This window comes from Chiloscyllium plagiosum, unplaced genomic scaffold (assembly GCF_037043375.1).
Source record: "Chiloscyllium plagiosum isolate Xiang-an unplaced genomic scaffold, Cpla_swu_hap1 HiC_scaffold_19, whole genome shotgun sequence".
Taxonomy (NCBI): domain Eukaryota; kingdom Metazoa; phylum Chordata; class Chondrichthyes; order Orectolobiformes; family Hemiscylliidae; genus Chiloscyllium; species Chiloscyllium plagiosum.
This window is the reverse complement of record NW_028270157.1, coordinates 56,753,738-56,772,173: the sequence shown is the minus strand read 5'-3', so window position 1 is coordinate 56,772,173 and position 18,436 is coordinate 56,753,738. Positions and strand designations below refer to the sequence as shown.

The 18,436-nt window shown below is 40.1% G+C and overlaps 1 protein-coding gene across 2 annotated transcripts in view; it reads left to right on the top strand.

Annotated features, from left to right (window-relative positions):
• The window catches only part of wasla (WASP like actin nucleation promoting factor a), a 79,713-nt gene that overhangs the window by 47,306 nt on the left and 13,971 nt on the right, over positions 1–18,436 (top strand). For both annotated transcript variants that reach the window (XM_043709144.2, XM_043709143.2), the window contains exons 3-7: positions 872–958; positions 6,803–6,899; positions 7,900–7,926; positions 15,764–15,929; positions 17,307–17,349. In XM_043709144.2, the coding sequence (XP_043565079.2) occupies positions 872–958; positions 6,803–6,899; positions 7,900–7,926; positions 15,764–15,929; positions 17,307–17,349 (420 nt within the window). The remainder of the gene's footprint in view (positions 1–871; positions 959–6,802; positions 6,900–7,899; positions 7,927–15,763; positions 15,930–17,306; positions 17,350–18,436) is intronic.

Genomic DNA, 18,436 nt, shown 5'->3' with positions numbered 1-18,436 from the left:
CAAAATATCTTTAATCTGTTCCTATTTGTCAGAATGTCTAGGAGGCTCACCATTACGTCCTGTAGTGATACTTTGCAGAATGTAAAAGTCTGGATGCTGAGAGTCAAGAACAAAGGAAAAACTCAAAGCTCTGCCAGTCCATTTCCTTGCATGTCCATAATTTGGTCCTCACTGTTAGTGTCCTGCCTACTATTTAACTCTTTGTCCAATGCCCCACACTAAATCTGAAACCTGGTGTGTTTCATTGTGTGCTCCAGGTCTGTTCTTCCGAATTCTCTAACAAAATATTTTCTACTCATTTCTCTTGGCAGTTGTTGAGTCTTAATTCACTATGTATTATATAAACTATCTAATAAAGCCAAATTTCTGAAAAGCATGACCAGTAACTTTGCACTGAGAGCAGATAAGGAAGGTGGCTACTGCACAGAGAAAACAGACAGTTGATCAGATAGAGCTGAAAGGTGTGTTGCTGGAAAAGCGCAGCAGGTCAGGCAGCATCCAAGGAGCCTAGTTGATCAGATAGAATCTGCCGAGAAAAATAGTTAGCATTTCTGTTCTGCTAGAAGGCTATTGACCTGCTTCATTAACTCTCATTCTTTCTCCACAGATTCTGTTAGCCTTGCTGAGTGTACCAAACTATTTTTGCTTATTTCAGCTTTCTAGCATTCACAGAACTTGGCTTCTTAGAAAATATATCAACATTTTTAATGAGCATTTATTTTCTTTGATTTGTACCCTTCTTTTAAATCTGAGTTAGTATAAAAGCAATAAGTTTCCGATTTCCTAAGAATAATTTCAATTGCACAGACCCATTTTAGTACCAGATCTTGTTCCTCGAATTGAAATTTAACTTTTTTTCTTTCTATCATAGGATGGGAGATTAATGTGGGAGCAAGAAATGTACAACAATTTTGTTTATAATCCATCTCGATCATACTTCCATACTTTTATTGGTGATGTATGTTATTTCATTTTATGACTTTAATGTTTAATGACAGTTTTATGATAATCATTCTTTGCAATAAAGGTTAGATGTTCCTTAAAAATAAGTTCTGATTTGTCTTGTGACATAGCTTACTCAACTAACAGTTCTAGAGTAACTAAATCTTTGTAGGTTAAGAGACATACAACATTTGAAAAATAAAACATTCAACCATTTCAAAGCATGAGCTACAATTTTTCACTTTGAATATTTAACAAAACACTTGTATGTATCTATGGCTCCTTTCGTGACCTTGGGTATACCAAAGTGTACTACAGTCAGTGACGATTTTAGGAGGAAGTGATGACATTGTGATTGTCTTTGGACTAGTAATCCAGAGACCCAGATAATGCTCTGCGGACCCAGATTCTAATCCCATGATGACAGATGTTAGAATTTGAATTAAAAATCTGGAATTAGAAGTCTAATGATGACCTTGAAACTACTGTTGGTAATTGTAAAAAAAACCTATTTGGTTTACTAATTGTAATATACTTTACCGTTCTCACATATTTTAATAGCATTTCTACAGTTTAGATTTTCAACTAGTGGCATGTGCATTTTAGTGTGTATAAGAGGTTTTAATGTTTAACTTGGTTTTCAGCAGCCATAGTTTTTTAAAACCTGGTATGAGAAGGGAGCAGGAGTTAATTCAGGTAAGTTAGGAAGTAGGGTGCTTTAGTGGAAGGGCTTTAGTTTTGAAAGTTCCTGACCAGAAATATTTTGATAGAACCCTAGAAAGGCTATTCAAAGCTGAGAAAAATTAAGTTCCGTCAGTACTCGAGGAAGAGGCTATTAAACTTTTAAGACCAGAAAATCTATAGATGTAATAGAGTAGGTTCATAAACTTCTATTTCACTATTAAAATCAGATCTGCAGCATTTGGTGCTTGTGTTTCAGTGAAAGACTACGATGTGAGATGGTTTCTAATTTATCAAGCCACAGTTCAGTCAGGGATGTGATTTTATTCAGTAATAACATCAGTTGGGATCATAACTAATGTCCATTTAGGGTCATACAACTCCAGCCCATAACAATATTGTTGATTATTAGCTGCCTTCTGACATGGTCTACTCAGCCACTAAGGTGTATCAAACCATTATAAAGTCTCAAAGGAACAGAACTGGATGGATTATTCACATCAGCATAGGGACTACAGACAAGAAAGGTAAAGGTTACTTTGTCCAACCTGCAGAATCCTCTTTAATAGCATATGGCTCGTGCCAGAATTGAGAGAGCTGTCTCATTGACTAATCAAATTTAGCCATACTTGTGGAATAGTTGTTTAAAAACAGTTTCCCAGACACCTCCATCACCATCCCTGGGTATGACCTGTTCAAATGGATCCAGCAGAGGTGGCAACATAGTGATAGGGTAACTCTCTCCTGACTGCCTATGAGTCCTCAACATTGATGTCTCATGGCATCAGGTCAGGCATGGGCAAGAAAATCTGATTACCATCTATCGCTCCTGCTTGCTGATGGATCACTACACCGTATTGAACATTACTTGGAGGGAGGTAACTGTGCAGTATATAGGTCATAGAATTGTAGAATCCCTACGGTGTGGAAAAAGGCCATTTAGCCCAACAAGTCCATACCGACCCTCCGAAGAGTTTCCCACCCTGACCCTATTACTTTACATTATGCCTGACTAATGCACCTAACCTACACCCTGAACACTTTGGGCAATTTAGCATGGCCAATTCACCTAACCTGCACATCTTTGGACTGTGGGAGGAAACAGGAGCACCCGGAGGAAACCCTTGCAGACATAGGGAGAATGTGCAAACTCCACATAGACTATCACCCGAGGCTGGAATCGAACCCAGGTCCCTGGCACTGAGAGGCAACACTGCTGGCATGGTGGTTCTGTATTTGGTGCTGAGAGGCAGCAGTGCTAACGACAGAACCAGCAGCCAGCACTGTTGCCTCTCAGTGCCAGGGACCAGAGTTTGATTCCAGCCTCGGGCGACTGTCTGTGTGGAGTTTGCACGTTCTCCCCTTGTGTGCATGGGTTTCTTCTGGGTACTCTGGTTTCCTCCCACAGTCTAAAGATGTGCAGGTTAGGTGAATTGGCCATACTAAATTGTCCAAGCGTTCAGGGATGTGTAGGCTAGGTGTCTTAGTCAGGGAAAATGTAGAGTGATAAGGTAGGGGAATGGGTCTGGGTGGGATACTCTTCAGAGGGTCGGTGTGAACTTGTTGGGCTAAAATGGTCGATTTCCACACTGGAGAGACTTTATGATTCCATACACTTTGGATTGAGGACTCCATTTTTCCGTTAATAGTAGTGACTTGGCAACACCACTACTGATCAAATGAGTTGAGTAATAAAGGACATAGCTGCTACACAGCATCTGCAGAATCAACAGGAGAGAAAGCATTCTTGACCTCATCCCCATCAATTTACCTGCTTCAATGTATCTGTCCACATTAGAAATAACAGGATTGGTAGAAGTAACTACCACACAGGTGCTTGTTGAGACAAATCCCTGTCTTCACACTGAAGGATACTCACTCTCTGTCATGGAGCACTACCACCGCACTAAATAGGAGAGATTTTTAACATATTTAGTAATTCAAGCTGGGCATCCACGAGGCACTGTGGGCCATTAGCAGCATCAAAATTGTAATCCACAACCTTGACACGTGGAATATCCCCTTCTCCTCCATTTCCACCAAGTTAGAAAGTTGATCCGAGTAAACGAAGAAGGCAGGTGAGCAGTCAGAAACAGTACCAGGCATACAAAGTGTCTACCTGGCTGAAACAGCAATTTCTGTTTTTTTTGTCCCCACAAGACTAGTAGCCCAATTCTGTTTAGGTGAACGCTATTGAATTTTTAAGTTTTATCTCCCCCAGACTTATCCAAATGTCCAAGGAATCTAAACCCCTTCATCCTATTCCATCTTTCTAGCCATTCACCTAAACTCCAATCACCTAGTTGTAAAGAACAAAATTCCATTTGTCATCTTAATTACTTACTTGCATGCTAACTTTGTTTCATACAGAACGTTTAGATCCTCCTGTATGACACTTTTTGGAGTCTTGTCTCTGTTTAAACAATAGATTGCCTTCTGATTATTTCGACAAAAGTGCGAGACCTCACTGTCATATATTAATCTCCATCTGTCAAGTTTTTACACACTCACTTAACCTATCTTGCAGATTCGTGTAGTGCTCATCACAATATGTCCTCCTTCCTATTTTTGTATTGTCAAATCTGGATGCATTATACACTGCCCTTCCAAGTCACTGATGTAGTCAGTGGAGACCCAAGGACTGTTCTTTGTGGCATTTCACTAGTAACGTCTTTCCAACATGAAGAAGAGTCATTAATCCTGACTCTCTTCTCTGTGTTAACCAATCCTTGATCCATGTTGATACTTTACCCCCAATACCATTTATTTTGTGCAATAATCTTTTATGTGGTGCCTTTAATGAATGCCTTCTGGCAATCCAAAAACACTGCACCTACTGATCCTTTTTATCAATTCTGCTTGTTATAATCCTTGCAAATTTTTCAAACTTGATTTCCCTTTCACAAAACAGTGTTGAATATGCTTGATTGCATTAAGCTTTTCTAAATGTTTCTAAAAGCCATTCAGTCCATTTATTCCTTAGTAATAAACTATAGCATTTCAGGAGAAAGTGAAGACTGCAGATGCTGGAGCATCAGAGTTGATAAAGCGTGGAACTGGAAAATGCATAACAGGTCACATGGTGTCTGAGGAGCAAGAGAGTCGCTTTTTCTAGTGCCACACTTTGTATCAACACTAGCATTTTCTCAATGCCAGATATTATGCTTTGCTTATTTCTGCCTGGTTACCTGCTTTCTGTCTCCCTCCTTTCTTGAATTGGAGTGTCAGGTGAGTAGTTTTCCCATCGGGGTGGGGGGGGGGGTTGACTCTAGGAATGGGTGAATTCTGGAATGTTTTAACCATTGTCTCTACTCTCATTGCATCTACTTCCTTGAAACCCTTGGATACAGGCCATCAGGTCCCAGTGACTTGACTTCCTTTAGTCCCATTGATTTGTTAAATGCTTTGGTCCACATGATAGTACCTGTTACAATACCTTTCTTTCCATTAGCACCTTGCTTATCTGTCATCTTTGGATGTTTGTAATGTTGTGAAGATTGGTACAAAATGGTAATTTCAGTTATCTGTCATTTCTGTTTCCCATTTTTAATTGCCCAGTCTTATCTAAAAAGGTCCTTACTTTAGCTACTGTTTTTATGTATCTGTTGAAGTTCTTGCTGTTTAGTTTTATATTTCTTGCCAATCTTTTTTTCATCATTAGTTTCTCCCATTCTGTTCAGTTTTTAGTCATCCACTGCTAGTTTCTAGAATATTCCCAATCCTTTGGGTGATTACTTTTCACCACTTTGGATGCCTTCATCTTTGGTTTGATACTGTCCTTGACCGCCTTGTTAACATTAGGTGGTTCATGCTTTTCATTGAGTGCTGTCTTTTTGACTGGAATAAACCTTTGTCTAAATGTTTGTCATTGCCGATCCACTTAGACTAATTTCCCAATGCTACTTTGGGAGCAGCCCTTTCTTCATACCTCTGTAATTAATTTTATTTAATTTGAGGACACTGTTTTCAGACCTGAGTAGCAGTCCCTCAAGCTGAGTTTAAAGTTCTTTTTATTTTGAGACTGCTGTCACCTAAAGGATCCTTAACTATGAATTCTCTTATTAATCCTCATACAGTACAATGCTAACCTAAAATAGCTTGTTCATGGGTAGATGCTATCATGTACTATTCGAAGAAACAATCCCTGAAGCATTCTTCAAATTTGCCTTCCATATTGCCGCCCTCCTCTGATTTGTCCACCCAATACGCAGTTAAAAAGCACCCATTACAATTGTAGTGCCTTTGATACTCATCTCATTATTCCCTGATTTATATTTTGTCCTACAGTGTGACAACTCTCATCCATGGTTTCTTTCCCTGGCTATTCCTATTTCCACTCTAACTGTTTTCACGCCACAGTCTAATTCCCCTACACCTCTAGTCACCACTGCATTCACAAACACTTAATTAACAATGCTATCCTACCTCTTTAGCCAATCTTACGGAGCTTCAAGTACATTTGAATATTGAGTTCCCAGTCTTGGTCACCCTACAGCCATGTTTCTCTTCCTATTAATATAATTTATTTCTAATTATGCTGTAACTCATATAGCTTGTTACAAATGCTGCAGGCGTTCAGGGGTGATGGTCAGTGAGAGATCGGAAGATCTTCCTCAGAAGATCTAATCCTTCTCTAATGCAAATCAGCTTATTTAAAAAAGCATGTTGTCTGGATGAATTGTGAATACAGTAATACAAGTAATCAATGACTATCCCTTATGTAATACCTGGACACAGATTAGAGGAATTGTGTTACTATTTTTGTACCTGGAATCTATTTTGGGGCAGTGCAGTACCAGGACCTGGGTTTGATTTCGGCCATCGGTGTCTGTTTGTTTATTTGAAGTTTGCACATTCTTTGAGTGTACGGGTTTTCTTCTCCAATACAAAGATGTGCAGATTGGTGGGTTGGCAATGCTAAATTGCCCCATAGTGTTCAGGGTTGTGTAGTCGAGGTGGGCTAGCTGTTGTAAATGTGGGGGTCACAGGGATAGGCTGGGGGGGAGGAATGGTCTTCAGAGGGTCAGTGAAAGCTCAATGGGCTGAATGTCCTCTATCTGTACTATAGGGCTTCTTTGATTCTGTTTACGGGTTTATTGATGTGGTTAGGTTTAAAAAATTGAAAAATGTTACTCACGTTTTTCTAGTAACAGTGATTTTGCAATGACCTCTTTCCCAGGCAAATCAAATAGGACTTAATTTTGCAAGTGAAGAAGAGGCAAGAAGATTCAAGTTTGCAGTCAATGACATAATTGGAAGACGCCAAAGAAGAACTGGTGTGTACTGTGGTTGTGTATTCTGTGTACTTTAATGATGTGCTTAATTTGCTTTGGCAGCTATTCACTGCTTTTTAAATTGTAGCTTCAATTGCCCTAAATTGTTTCTTTTTATATTGGTGAGGGGAGAGGTAGGATGTCCATTAGCTTCATCAGAAGGTATACTGTAGTGACTTATTGATTGGCCATTAGTGTGAATCGAGCTTCCTTCATGTTTTAAAGTCTTACTTGCAATTTCAATTTTTTATTTTTGATATTAGATGGTAAAATTATGGTAGGTTTCTCAAGAACCAAACCACCAAAGATACTTCTATTTCTGACAATTTCAGATCCATTGAAAAGATATCTATGATTATTAAAGTAACATTTCAAACCAATATTTATCCTTCTCTGCCAGTTTCATTCAGCTCCTTGCCTTCAAAATAACTTTCTCTCTTTACAAGCTGTTTACAAATTATAGACTGAATTAATGACTGAATTTGGTACAGTAATGTCTGAGAATAGAATAAGATTAACTTGAGTAACACAGTATATAGAATGAGCTCAGTAGTTAGCACTACTGCCTCATAGCGCCAGGGTCAGGTTCAATTCCAGCCTTGGGTGACTGTCTGTGTGGAGTTTGCACTTCTCCCCATTTCTGCATGGGTTTCCTCAGGATGCTCTGGTTTCCTCTCAGTCCAAGTTGTCCACGTAAGGTGGATTAGTCATGCTGAATTCCCCATCATGTCCAGGATGTGTAGGTTAGTTGGATTAGCCATGGGAAATACAGGGTTTCTGGATAGGGTGGGGGAGTGAGTCTGGGTGGGATAATCTTCAGAAAGTTGGTGTGGGCTTGTTGAACCAAATGGTCTGTTTCCACACTGTAGGGATTTTATGAATTCTATGAAAAAATTTACTATATTTTGGTGGAAGCAAAGTGTTATCTATTTATAGTGTACAGAGCTATCTATGAAAGTTAAGTTCATTTTAATCAAATTCCAACATATTTTTGTTCCAACAGAGAAAAGGCGAGAGCCACCACTAAACGGTATGTACCTAGAATAGTTTCCAAAGCATCAATTGAAATTTACAGCAACCTGTTGTGCATACTAGCAATTTGAAGCAGATAAAAACAAAGTGCTGAAAGCACAGTAATTGCAAATCAGCTGTCTCAAGATGAACAGAAGTAACATTTCAGGCTGATGACATTTCATCGCAATTAAATAATATAGAGATGAATGGCTTTTTAACATGTTCAGAGCAAGGAAATGGAGGGGGTAGCTGGAAAGGAATAAATGCAAGGGATCTATGAAAGCATGAAAATCAGGTAATTTAGCAATCAAAGCAGGCATTCCAACCTAAATGAGGTGCTTCATATCTACTGGACTTGGTATTGAGTTCAACAGTTTCATATCAAATAATTGATGGCTCATTCTTTGGGGAGGCAGCAGCAACTAAGGATTACCGGTGCATTTTGATCAATAATTTCTCCACTGTCCACACATCGCAGAATTTCACTTTTTGTTCCCTTCCTGCCCCTCTTGCCATCTAGCTTATCTAAAACTAGTTATATCTGTTTTCCTATCTGCTGAAAGAGGTCAAACTGAAACATTAACTTTGTTTACATTCACCTCAGATGCTGCCTGACCTGAATATTTTGTCACATCTGTAATATTTTTAGAAAATTAGGCAAATAAGAACAAAGGTTGGGTCCAAAACAGATGTAACTGTCTGCAGCACAGGAGAAAACACAGAAACTTTGGTAAAGATAGGAAGGCTGCAGTGGCTCAGTAGATCACAGGGATGGAGATCAGCTTCCTGGGAGACCCAACACAAGCAGTTAGCCTCTACTTTCAGTAAAATAGCTGACCTTCATTATCATGATCTGCTAACTGAGAGAAAATGGGGTTGGTGACTAAGATTTGAAGGCCAGAAGGGAGTAAGACGACGACTAGGAAGATGAAGTGATGTTCATCAAGTTTGTATTGAAATTATTTGACCCAGTTTAGCCCAAGATGGGAGTGAAGTGGAGAATTAAAATGGTGTGCAGCTGGAAGTTTGGGATCGGGATTGGTTAGTGAAAAATATTTAAAAATGAATGTGGCCAATCTGTTTCATTTCCCTAAATTTACAAGTGACTGATGTAAGCAATGAATATAGTATACTGACTTTGAAGAAATAAAAGAAAAGTGCTGCTTAATAATCGATATTAAAGATAATTAAAACTCAGAAGTTATTTCTATCACTAATTTTCTCTTTGGTCCACGGGATAATACAGTCTGGTTTCAAAGAGACTTGCTGGGTGTTCCAGCAGGAGCTAAGTTTGCAGATGTATATGTGCTTCAGGTAAAGTCCTATGCTTCATAAAATTTAAATTGAATACTGAGCCAAAGGGATTAAAAGCTTGATTGAAGTGGGTAACTTCTAAAAAGCTCTCAGTGGACCTGGAAAGGAGGAAAGATAAAGCACAGTAGCCAGAGTAACAAATGGGCAATTTGTTGCATAGGGTCAATGAGATTTGGTTGTTGTAGATCAAGCAGAACTTCTTTGGCAACAGGATATTAGAGTTGAATATACTGATGTTTATGATGCACAGAGGAAGAAAGAAGAGCATTTGTAACAGTTGAATGCAGGGTAACAAAGGAATGGATGAAGAAGGGCTAATGCCCGAAACGTCGATTCTCCTGTTCCCTAGATGCTGCCTGACCTGCTGCGCTTTTCCAGCAACACATTTCCATCCATAATGGATGACAATGTCAACTGCAAAGAGATAATGTTACTGGAGGAAGAAATGTGCTTTTGTAATGGAGTGAATGTGTTTTTGGAAACTATCTCCAGGTTAGAAAGATGGTGGTGTTGCTAACTATCTCATTAGTGGAGAATCGCAGACATGAAGAGGATGAAATTACCATATACTCATGTATAGGTCGAATTTTGAAGATGGTTTTTTTGTTTAAAAATTAGGGGGTCGACTAATACGCAGGCATGGGTTTTGAGGGGCTGAAATTCATGCTACACTTTTAACGATATTAACTTTTGGATGTATAGTGAACAAAGTGCAATAAGTACCAATAGATTTCATACTGGTCTGAATGAATCAAAACGTGCTGTAGTAAACAAAGTGCAATAAGCAGAGTTATGAATGAATAGAAATGCAATATAGTAAACAAAGAGTGATGAATCGTTCTGGTATAAACAAATTAATGCAATATAATAGGGTTGACTTATACACTAGATATATGGAAAATACAAGATTTTTTGGCTAAGGGATCTACTTATACATGAGATTGACCTGTACATGAGTATATATAGTAAGTAATTTTCAAGGGAAATTTTCTAAGTCTTCTGCAATCAAGAGAGAGACAGAATACCCTGTTTAACACCACTGCCATTTTCTTGTTTTTTGTTTGTTCCGAGGTTCACTTTCTTGAGGATCAGCATTAACTTTAATTACTCTTAATCTTTACGTATTTTTTAAACTTATGATGATATTATAAATTACCTTTCTTTCGTATTCTGTTCTCTCCTTATTTCATTAATTCTTTGCTGGTTCTTAGTATCTGTCTGATCTTCTGATGTACCACTAAATTTTGTTGAGGCCAGACTGTAAATCACTGTACTGCCATTTCTTGTGGATCTGTCCTGCCAGTGGGACAGGATGTCTCCAGAGAGGTTGGTGGTAAAATATAATACCATGGAGTATGACTACTTCAGATGGGAGTGACTAGTCTTTAGGGAGAAAGTGAGGTCTGCAGATGCTGGAGATCAGAGCTGAAAATGTATTGCTGGAAAAGCGCAGCAGGTCAGGCAGCATCCAGGGAACAGGAGAATCGACGTTTCGGGCATAAGCCCTTCTTCAGGAATGAGGAAAGTTTGTCCAGCAGGCTTAGATAAAAGGTAGGGAGGAGGGACTTGGGGGAGGGGTGTCGGAAATGTGATAGGTGGAAAGAGGTCAAGGTGAGGGTGATAGGTCAGACTGGGGTGGGGGCGGAGAGGTCAGGAAACAGATTGCAGGTTAGGAAGGCGGTGCTGAATTCGATGGATTTGACTGAGACAAGGTGGGGGGAGCGGAAAATGAGTTCCTAGGCGAAAAATGAGGCGCTCTTCCTCCAATCATCGTGTTGTTGTGGTCTGGCGATGGAGGAGTCCAAAGACCTGCATATCCTTGGTGGAGTGGGAGGGGGAGTTGAAGTGTTGAGCCACAGGGTGGTTGGGTTGGTTGGTCCGGGTGTCCCAGAGGTGTCCTCTGAAACGCTCCGCAAGTAGGCGGCCTGTCTCCCCAATATAGAGGAGGCCACATCGGGTGCAGAGGATGCAATAGATGATGTGTGTGGAGGTGCAGGTGAATCTGTGGCGGGTATGGAAGTTTCCTTTGGGGCCTTGGAGGGAGGTGAGGGGGGAGGTGTGGGCGCAAGTCTTGCACCTCCTGCGGTTGCAGGGGAAGGTGCCGGGAGTGGAGGTTGGGTTGGTGGGGGCTGTGGATCTGACGAGGGAGTCACGGAGGGAGTGGTCTTTACGGAATGCTGATAGGGGAGGGGAGGGAAATATATCCTTGGTGGTGGGGTCCGTTTGGAGGTGGCGGAAATGACGGCGGATGATGCGCTGTACATGGAGATTGGTGGGGTGGTAGGTGAGGACCAGTGGGGTTCTGTCCTGGTGGCGGTTGGAGGGGCGGGGCTCAAGAACGGAGGAACGGGAAGTGGAAGAGATGCGGTAGAGGGCATTGTCGACCACGTCGGGGGGGAAATTGCGGTCCTTGAAGAAGGAGGCCATCTGGGTTGTACATTTTTGGAACTGGTCCTCCTGGGAGCAGTTGCGGTGGAGACGAAGGAATTGGGAGAATGGGATGGCGTTTTTACAGGGGGCAGGGTGGGAGGAGGTGTAGTCCAGGTAGCTGTGGGAGTCGGTCGGTTTGTAGTAGATGTCCGTGTTGATTCGGTCGCCTGAGATAGAAATAGAAAGGTCGAGGAAGGGGAGGGAGGAATCTGAGACTGTCCAGGTGAATTTGAGGTCGGGGTGGAAGGTGTTGGTGAAGTGGATGAACTGTTCAACCTCCTCGTGGGAGCACGAGGCAGCGCCGATACAGTCATCGATGTAGCAGAGGAAAAGGTGGGGGGTGGGGCCAGTGTAGTTGCGGAAGATGGACTGTTCCACATATCCTACGAAGAGGCAGGCATAGCTGGGGCCCATGCGGGTGCCCATGGCTACTCCTTTCGTTTGGAGGAAGTGGGAGGATTGGAAAGAGAAGTTGTTCAGGTTGAGGACCAGTTCAGTCAGTCGAAGGAGGGTGTCAGTGGAAGGGTACTGGTCGGTACGGCGGGAAAGGAAGAAGCGGAAGGATTTGAGTCCTTCATGATGGGGGATGGAGGTGTACAGGGACTGGATGTCCATGGTGAAAATAAGGCGTTGGGGACCGGGGAAGCGAAAATCATGGAGCAGGTGGAGGGCATGGGTGGTGTCCCGAGCGTAGGTGGGGAGTTCTTGGACAAGGGGGGACAGGACGGTGTCAAGGTATGCGGAGATGAGTTCGGTGGGGCAGGAGCAGGCTGAGACAATGGGTCGGCCGGGGCAGTCAGGTTTGTGGATTTTGGGCAGGAGGTAGAAGCGGGCGGTGCGGGGTTTTGGGACTATGAGGTTGGAGGCGGTGGATGGGAGATCCCCTGAGGTGATGAGGTTATGGATGGTCTGGGAGATGATGGTTTGGCGGTGGGGGGTGGGGTCATGGTCAAGGGGGCAGTAGGAGGAGGTATCTGCGAGCTGGCGTTTGGCCTCAGCGGTGTCGAGGTCGGTGCGCCAAACTACTACCGCGCCTCCCTTGTCTGCTGGTTTGATAGTGAGGTTGGGGTTGCAACGGAGGGAGTGGAGGGCTGCGCGTTCCGAGGGTGAGAGGTTGGAGTGGGTGAGACGGGTGGGGGAGTTCAGGTGGCGGTTAATATCGCGGCGGCAGTTGACTAGTCTTTAGGACAGCTGTCCCAATTTTTGCAAATGCTTCCCAGGTGTTGGTGGGAGGACTTTGCAATCAATAGGACTTTAGTCCATTGTAATTTTCCAGTGCCTAGGTTGATGCCAGATGGCCTGTCCTATTTCATTCCTTCCTTGAGACTGCAAGCATGCAAAGCAGCCATTTAACCATCTCCTCCTTCGGGTTGTCTTCAGACTTGCAGTATCTGTGCAGTCTTTAGATTTGTAGATAATTGGAGGAATAAAACTGAGCCAAAGATCAATTAATTTTCGTCTCTTCAGTCAATCTGACTTGAACCAGTGTTTCTTGATGGAACAATTAATAATGAAGCAGGAGAACTTGTGTCAGCATTGTTATCTGCTGTTACTTCTCCAGTTATATACACCTGTCATACAATATTAGCTACATGGTTGGGGTTTTAGTCTGCACTGATGCATTCTTAAAGGACAAACTGCAGTAAATGTGATGTCAATGAAGCAGTTTATCAGAATTAACCCCTCTAACTCTTATAGGTATAAGTATATTCAATTCAAAAACATTCTTCAGCCTATTTTAATTTGGATGGCTGAAACCACCGTAGTTTTTCTGAGAGAGACTTCCTGATTTGTTTTCTGTAATACAAGTTACTTCTGTACAGAACACATTATTAACTTACAAATTGCTAACAGAATTAAAAGTATTTGTGTAAAAGATCTAAAATGAATTTCAAAGGTGAAACTGGATAATGAACAAAAATAGGAGGAGAATGGACTAGGAAACTGATATTAGCTATTAAATTTTAAGATATTTTTGAAGGTGAGGTAGCAACGTAGTGTATCATTTTTGCAGGATGTTTGAGTATATGGCCGTAATGAAAGCCCTATCATTTTAGGTGGATACTGCAAAGGAAGTCCGAATCTGAATGGAAAGTATTTAATATCATATAGTGATGAAGAACAAAGCAAAGACAGGAGTTTTCAAGACACAGAGGGTCATGTACAAGAATACAACTAAGCCATTCATGTGCTCTCAATCCCAGTTTACGTGAAAGAATTGGCATTGTTCCTTGTTTCAATCAGCTTTTATCACCAGTTCATTTAGAATTGTGCAGAGATGCCAAGCCTTTTGGAAAGCTCCTGTGCAAAGGTGCTAAAAGGTATTGTACACAATGGGAATTGAAATGTTCAAGATCCTGAGGAGTCTTGACAAAGTGCGTGAGGATAGGATACTGCTTAAGAATAAGGGTCACCCATGCAGACAGACACGAAGAGACTCTGTCTCTGGAATTTTCTTTCTCAAAAGGTTGTGAAATCAAAGCTTTTGAATATTTTTAAGGCAAAGGTTGGTAGTTAATTCATAAGCGGGGGATGAAAAGTCACAGAGTAGGCAGATTGCAATGTCATCAGATCAACCATGGTCTTACTGAATGATAGAGTAGGTTTGAGGGTCCAACTATGTTCATATTGTGTGTGTGTGTAATGAAGGTATTCAATTTGATACAGTGAATAAATTGACAAGTATTAAAGATGGGAGAAAACAATTATAGTGAAAAGAACTTATATTGGATAAGATTGAGTTTTTAGAATGTCATAACCCATTCTGGGTTGAATTTGGAAAGCTAGTAGGGAATGTGTGGAGTATTGAACATGCATATGACAAAAGTGGATAAAGATATACACACCAGTGGAGATCAGATGAGAGTCAAAGTTCATAAAGCTGTAATTAATGTAAATGGACAGTCACAGAGGTAAGAACTGTGGAGTTTACAGTTCAACTTGTTGTAAGGCTAGAAACACAAATTACGTTCCTTAGACTCCTGGCTGATCAAGGCTTCTTTCTTCAATCCTTCCCTCAGTGGAGCATATGTTTAGAGCTTGCACCTCATAAATTAAAAGAAGCCGGTTTGTGTGTGTGTGGTTTTTTTTGTAGCTTCAAGAAACAGAAGGTTAGTTAATTGTTTCTATTGTAGTGCAGTGCTAGGTTTTTTTGCTTATCAGATTGTACTCTGTTTAGGTGTGATAGATGATTTAGTAATCTTTTCAGTTTTTCAGAAGGTCTACATGGCAATGAATGAGGATCAGACCCCAGTACTTTGCCAGAGCATTTGACAGTTTCATTTGGGTTAATCACTGTCAGAACTTGGGCCATTCTAATTGTTAGGATAGTTCCTAAAATTTGGTAACAATTGAATCATTCTTAATTTCTAATGCGTCAATAACTTAATTTGGTTTCTACAGGACATATGTCAAAAGAAAACTTGTAATTCTACAAACTCCCTTTCGTGTGATCTTTCATTGTTCCATGTGGCTTTAAAATCTAGTTCTAGGAGTTTGTTGAGTTGAAGTGTACTTTTCAGAGCTGTCGTCCATTTTGAATAATCTGGTCACTTCATAATTCCACATCATCCCTTTTCACTTAATTCAAAATATCCTAATTTAAGATTGAAGAGCAAGTTGCATTTTATTTTTATTACTGTTGTGCCATGAAATTTGTTGTGCGGGTTTTACATTTGATATTCAGATGTTATTTCAATGTTTAGGTGAGTTAGTCTGAAAGAGCTGGAAGAGTTGTATCCCAAATGTTGAAGCCTTTTAGCTTTAAATTGTTCTTCACAGTAATTTAATCTAGAAATCAGATTTGTTTTATCTGCTGTAGACCGAAATATAGGCCACATTATTCTGCTTTGAATTCAAGGATCCAATTACCATGCTTGCTTAAAATGTTTGTACGTGCCAAGTAAGTAAAAATCATTCTGACAATGTGGAGGGAAGAGAGATAATCATAATTAGGTTTATATACACCTGTCCAGCAATGGATGAGAAAAGAACAAAAATATCTGTGTTCCAGCATACGCTGCTTCTGCCATGCATGCGCTATAACTAAAGGAGTTATAGAATGTAGAAAACCAGTAAGGTGCAAAGCCAATATTTTGTTTTCCTTTTAGGACCGTCTCTTCCTATGGCTACAGTTGACATTAAGAATCCAGAAATTACCAATGTTCGATACAATGCACAAGTTAACAATTTTGCATATGCCAAAGATAAGAAGAAAGTCAAAGGTAAAAAGAAGAAATTGACTAAGGCGGACATTGGCACACCAAGTAACTTCCAGTAAGCATTCTTGATTGTTTGGTAGTTTAGGTCACTTTCTTGAAAAGTCTTTCCTGCACGTGAAACAACGTCTGACCAGTGTAAACTATAATTGTTTTGCTCGCTGAAAATTTCAGATGGTAAAACAGAAACAAGGGAAGAAATTGCTTAGCTAATTCATGTTCTTAGCATTTGTTTTGTAAGCCTTCTCTATTATGCCTCAGATTTTCTATTTGTAAAATATTTTTAGCTCCACTTTTGTAAGATAATATATGACATCTCATGTAATAAAGAACAATAGATAGAGTTGCAGTTCAAAAAGTAAGTCTTAAAGAGCCAGTGTGGTCAATAACTGAAAAGGCTTGCAGATGGTAAGTGCATTTTTAGGGTGGACGTAATACTGTGCCTAGGTTTTTGCTCCAAATGTAAGTAGATGTACAACATTATAAAAATATAAATAATTTCAGTAATTCATTGAGCTCTGCTTGCAAATGCAACATTCATAAGACCTTTTTGAACAACAAGTTGAGGTTGTACCACTACAACGTTTGTGCGTGTCTTTACATGCTTCACTATTGCATCATCACTGTAAATCATCTGTTGTAAACACATTCAGATGTCATTTTATTATTTATTTTAAATGTTCTGTCATGTAGTAAATGGTGTATAGAAGACACATTATTCTAATGCATTTATGATTGTTGTATATCTAATTCAGCCTGTGACGTTTCTCCATATAGTAGTTAAACGCCAACAGGGTATCACTATATCACAGTCTCCATAATGAAAGACTCAGAAGTATAATGATTAATGACATATTGCTATTTTCTTTAGCTATGTGAGAAAGGTTATACTTATATACTGAAAGTCTGACTACTGTAGTTAAAACACAAAATAATAACCTTTCATATTAAAATGTCCTATTCAATACTTATCAAACTAGCTGACTTAGTTTTGACTTCCACAACTGTCTTTAAGTCTTGAGCTAAAGAATGGGGAAAAGAAATCGACAAAGTTTCCCTCTTATGATTTCTATCCATTCTAACCTTCCTGCAGGGATGCATCTGAGGATGCTACCTAAGGCAAGGTTGGTTTCAACTGTGATTGTCTATGGTCCATTTGGCCATCAACAACAGATGTGTCAGAATAACATGTGAGGAATAGCCTTTGGGAAAGGAACTTGACAACCACTATCTGTGAAATTTTAACAACCCTTCAGTAATAAAGGAAAATAGGAGCAGGGGAAAATTAAAAGTAAAGAAATTATATTTAAAAGTTCAATTCAATTTGGATCGGTACTTTCCAACCTCTCTTTTTTTAAAAAAAAAGGTCTCTATCAAAAGATACTTGTATGTGCATTGTAGATTTCGATATCATTCATATACTTTCCATTTACAGGCATATAGGACATGTTGGCTGGGACCCGAATACAGGTTTTGATGTAAGTAAAATCGTCAAGTTGTAAATCAAATTTTAAATACTGTGGAGCCTTCACTCATCTAAATATGAAATATTATTGTCACGGTCTCAACTATAAACTATTATGCTATAAATAGGAGCATTTGTTTTATATCCTTGTTTGCAAGTGTGGTCATAGGTTTGCGCGATTCTCTGTTCATGGAGCAAGCAGATGTAAAAGTCAGTCCTCTCTGACCTGCTTCCTTCTGGGATTGTAAGTTACTGTACCTCAAAATAATATGTCATGCCAGGAATTTGGTGATGTTTGGATGTAGGTTGCCAACTCACTAATCATTAAAACAGGGATTCTTTCCAAATGCTCAAGCTTCTGGTTATAATTAATTATCTTAAATGGAGGGACAGCACCCTGAATTATTTTTATTTTATAGAAAATGAGATACACCTGTTTGTACTTTGAAATAAGTTACTTAAGTGTGTTATTGCCTTTGGCAGCAAGTATTCGCAACACCTCTGCTCTTGTGCTCAAATCTAAAAGTATGAGAGAACTCAACTTACCCATAAATTTACAGAACAGAAACTGAGGCAACTGCAGCAATGAATATACTTGCAAATGAATATCCATCAGAAGTGAACATTTTCTTGCCAGTAACCAGTATTCCTAGATCATGTGCCAGAGGCAGAGTAAAACAACTCTGCTAGTTTTAGACTCAGCCTTGCTTTCCACCACCACCAACACTGTGCTTCCCCCCCCCCCCCCCCCCCTCCCCCAACCAACCAACCCACGCATCTTTATAGCCTTTCAGTTCCTTAATGTTCTGTTCTTAAGGGTCTTTTCATAATACAGATTATAGTTTGTGATTACTAACTGGAATGTGATAATGCCTATCTAATTATATTGAAGTGTCTTGCCACTGAGCAATACCTCATGTCGCTTCTAAAGGCTAGATTTGAACACTAATTGTTGCCTGACATGATTTTATTGTAATATGATGATGGGCTGCAAATGAAGTGGAGTAAATTCATTTAAGGGTAGCACAGTAATCAGGTGCCCTGGTTTCCTCCCACAGCCCAAAGATGTGCAGGGTAGATGGATTGATCATGCTAAATTT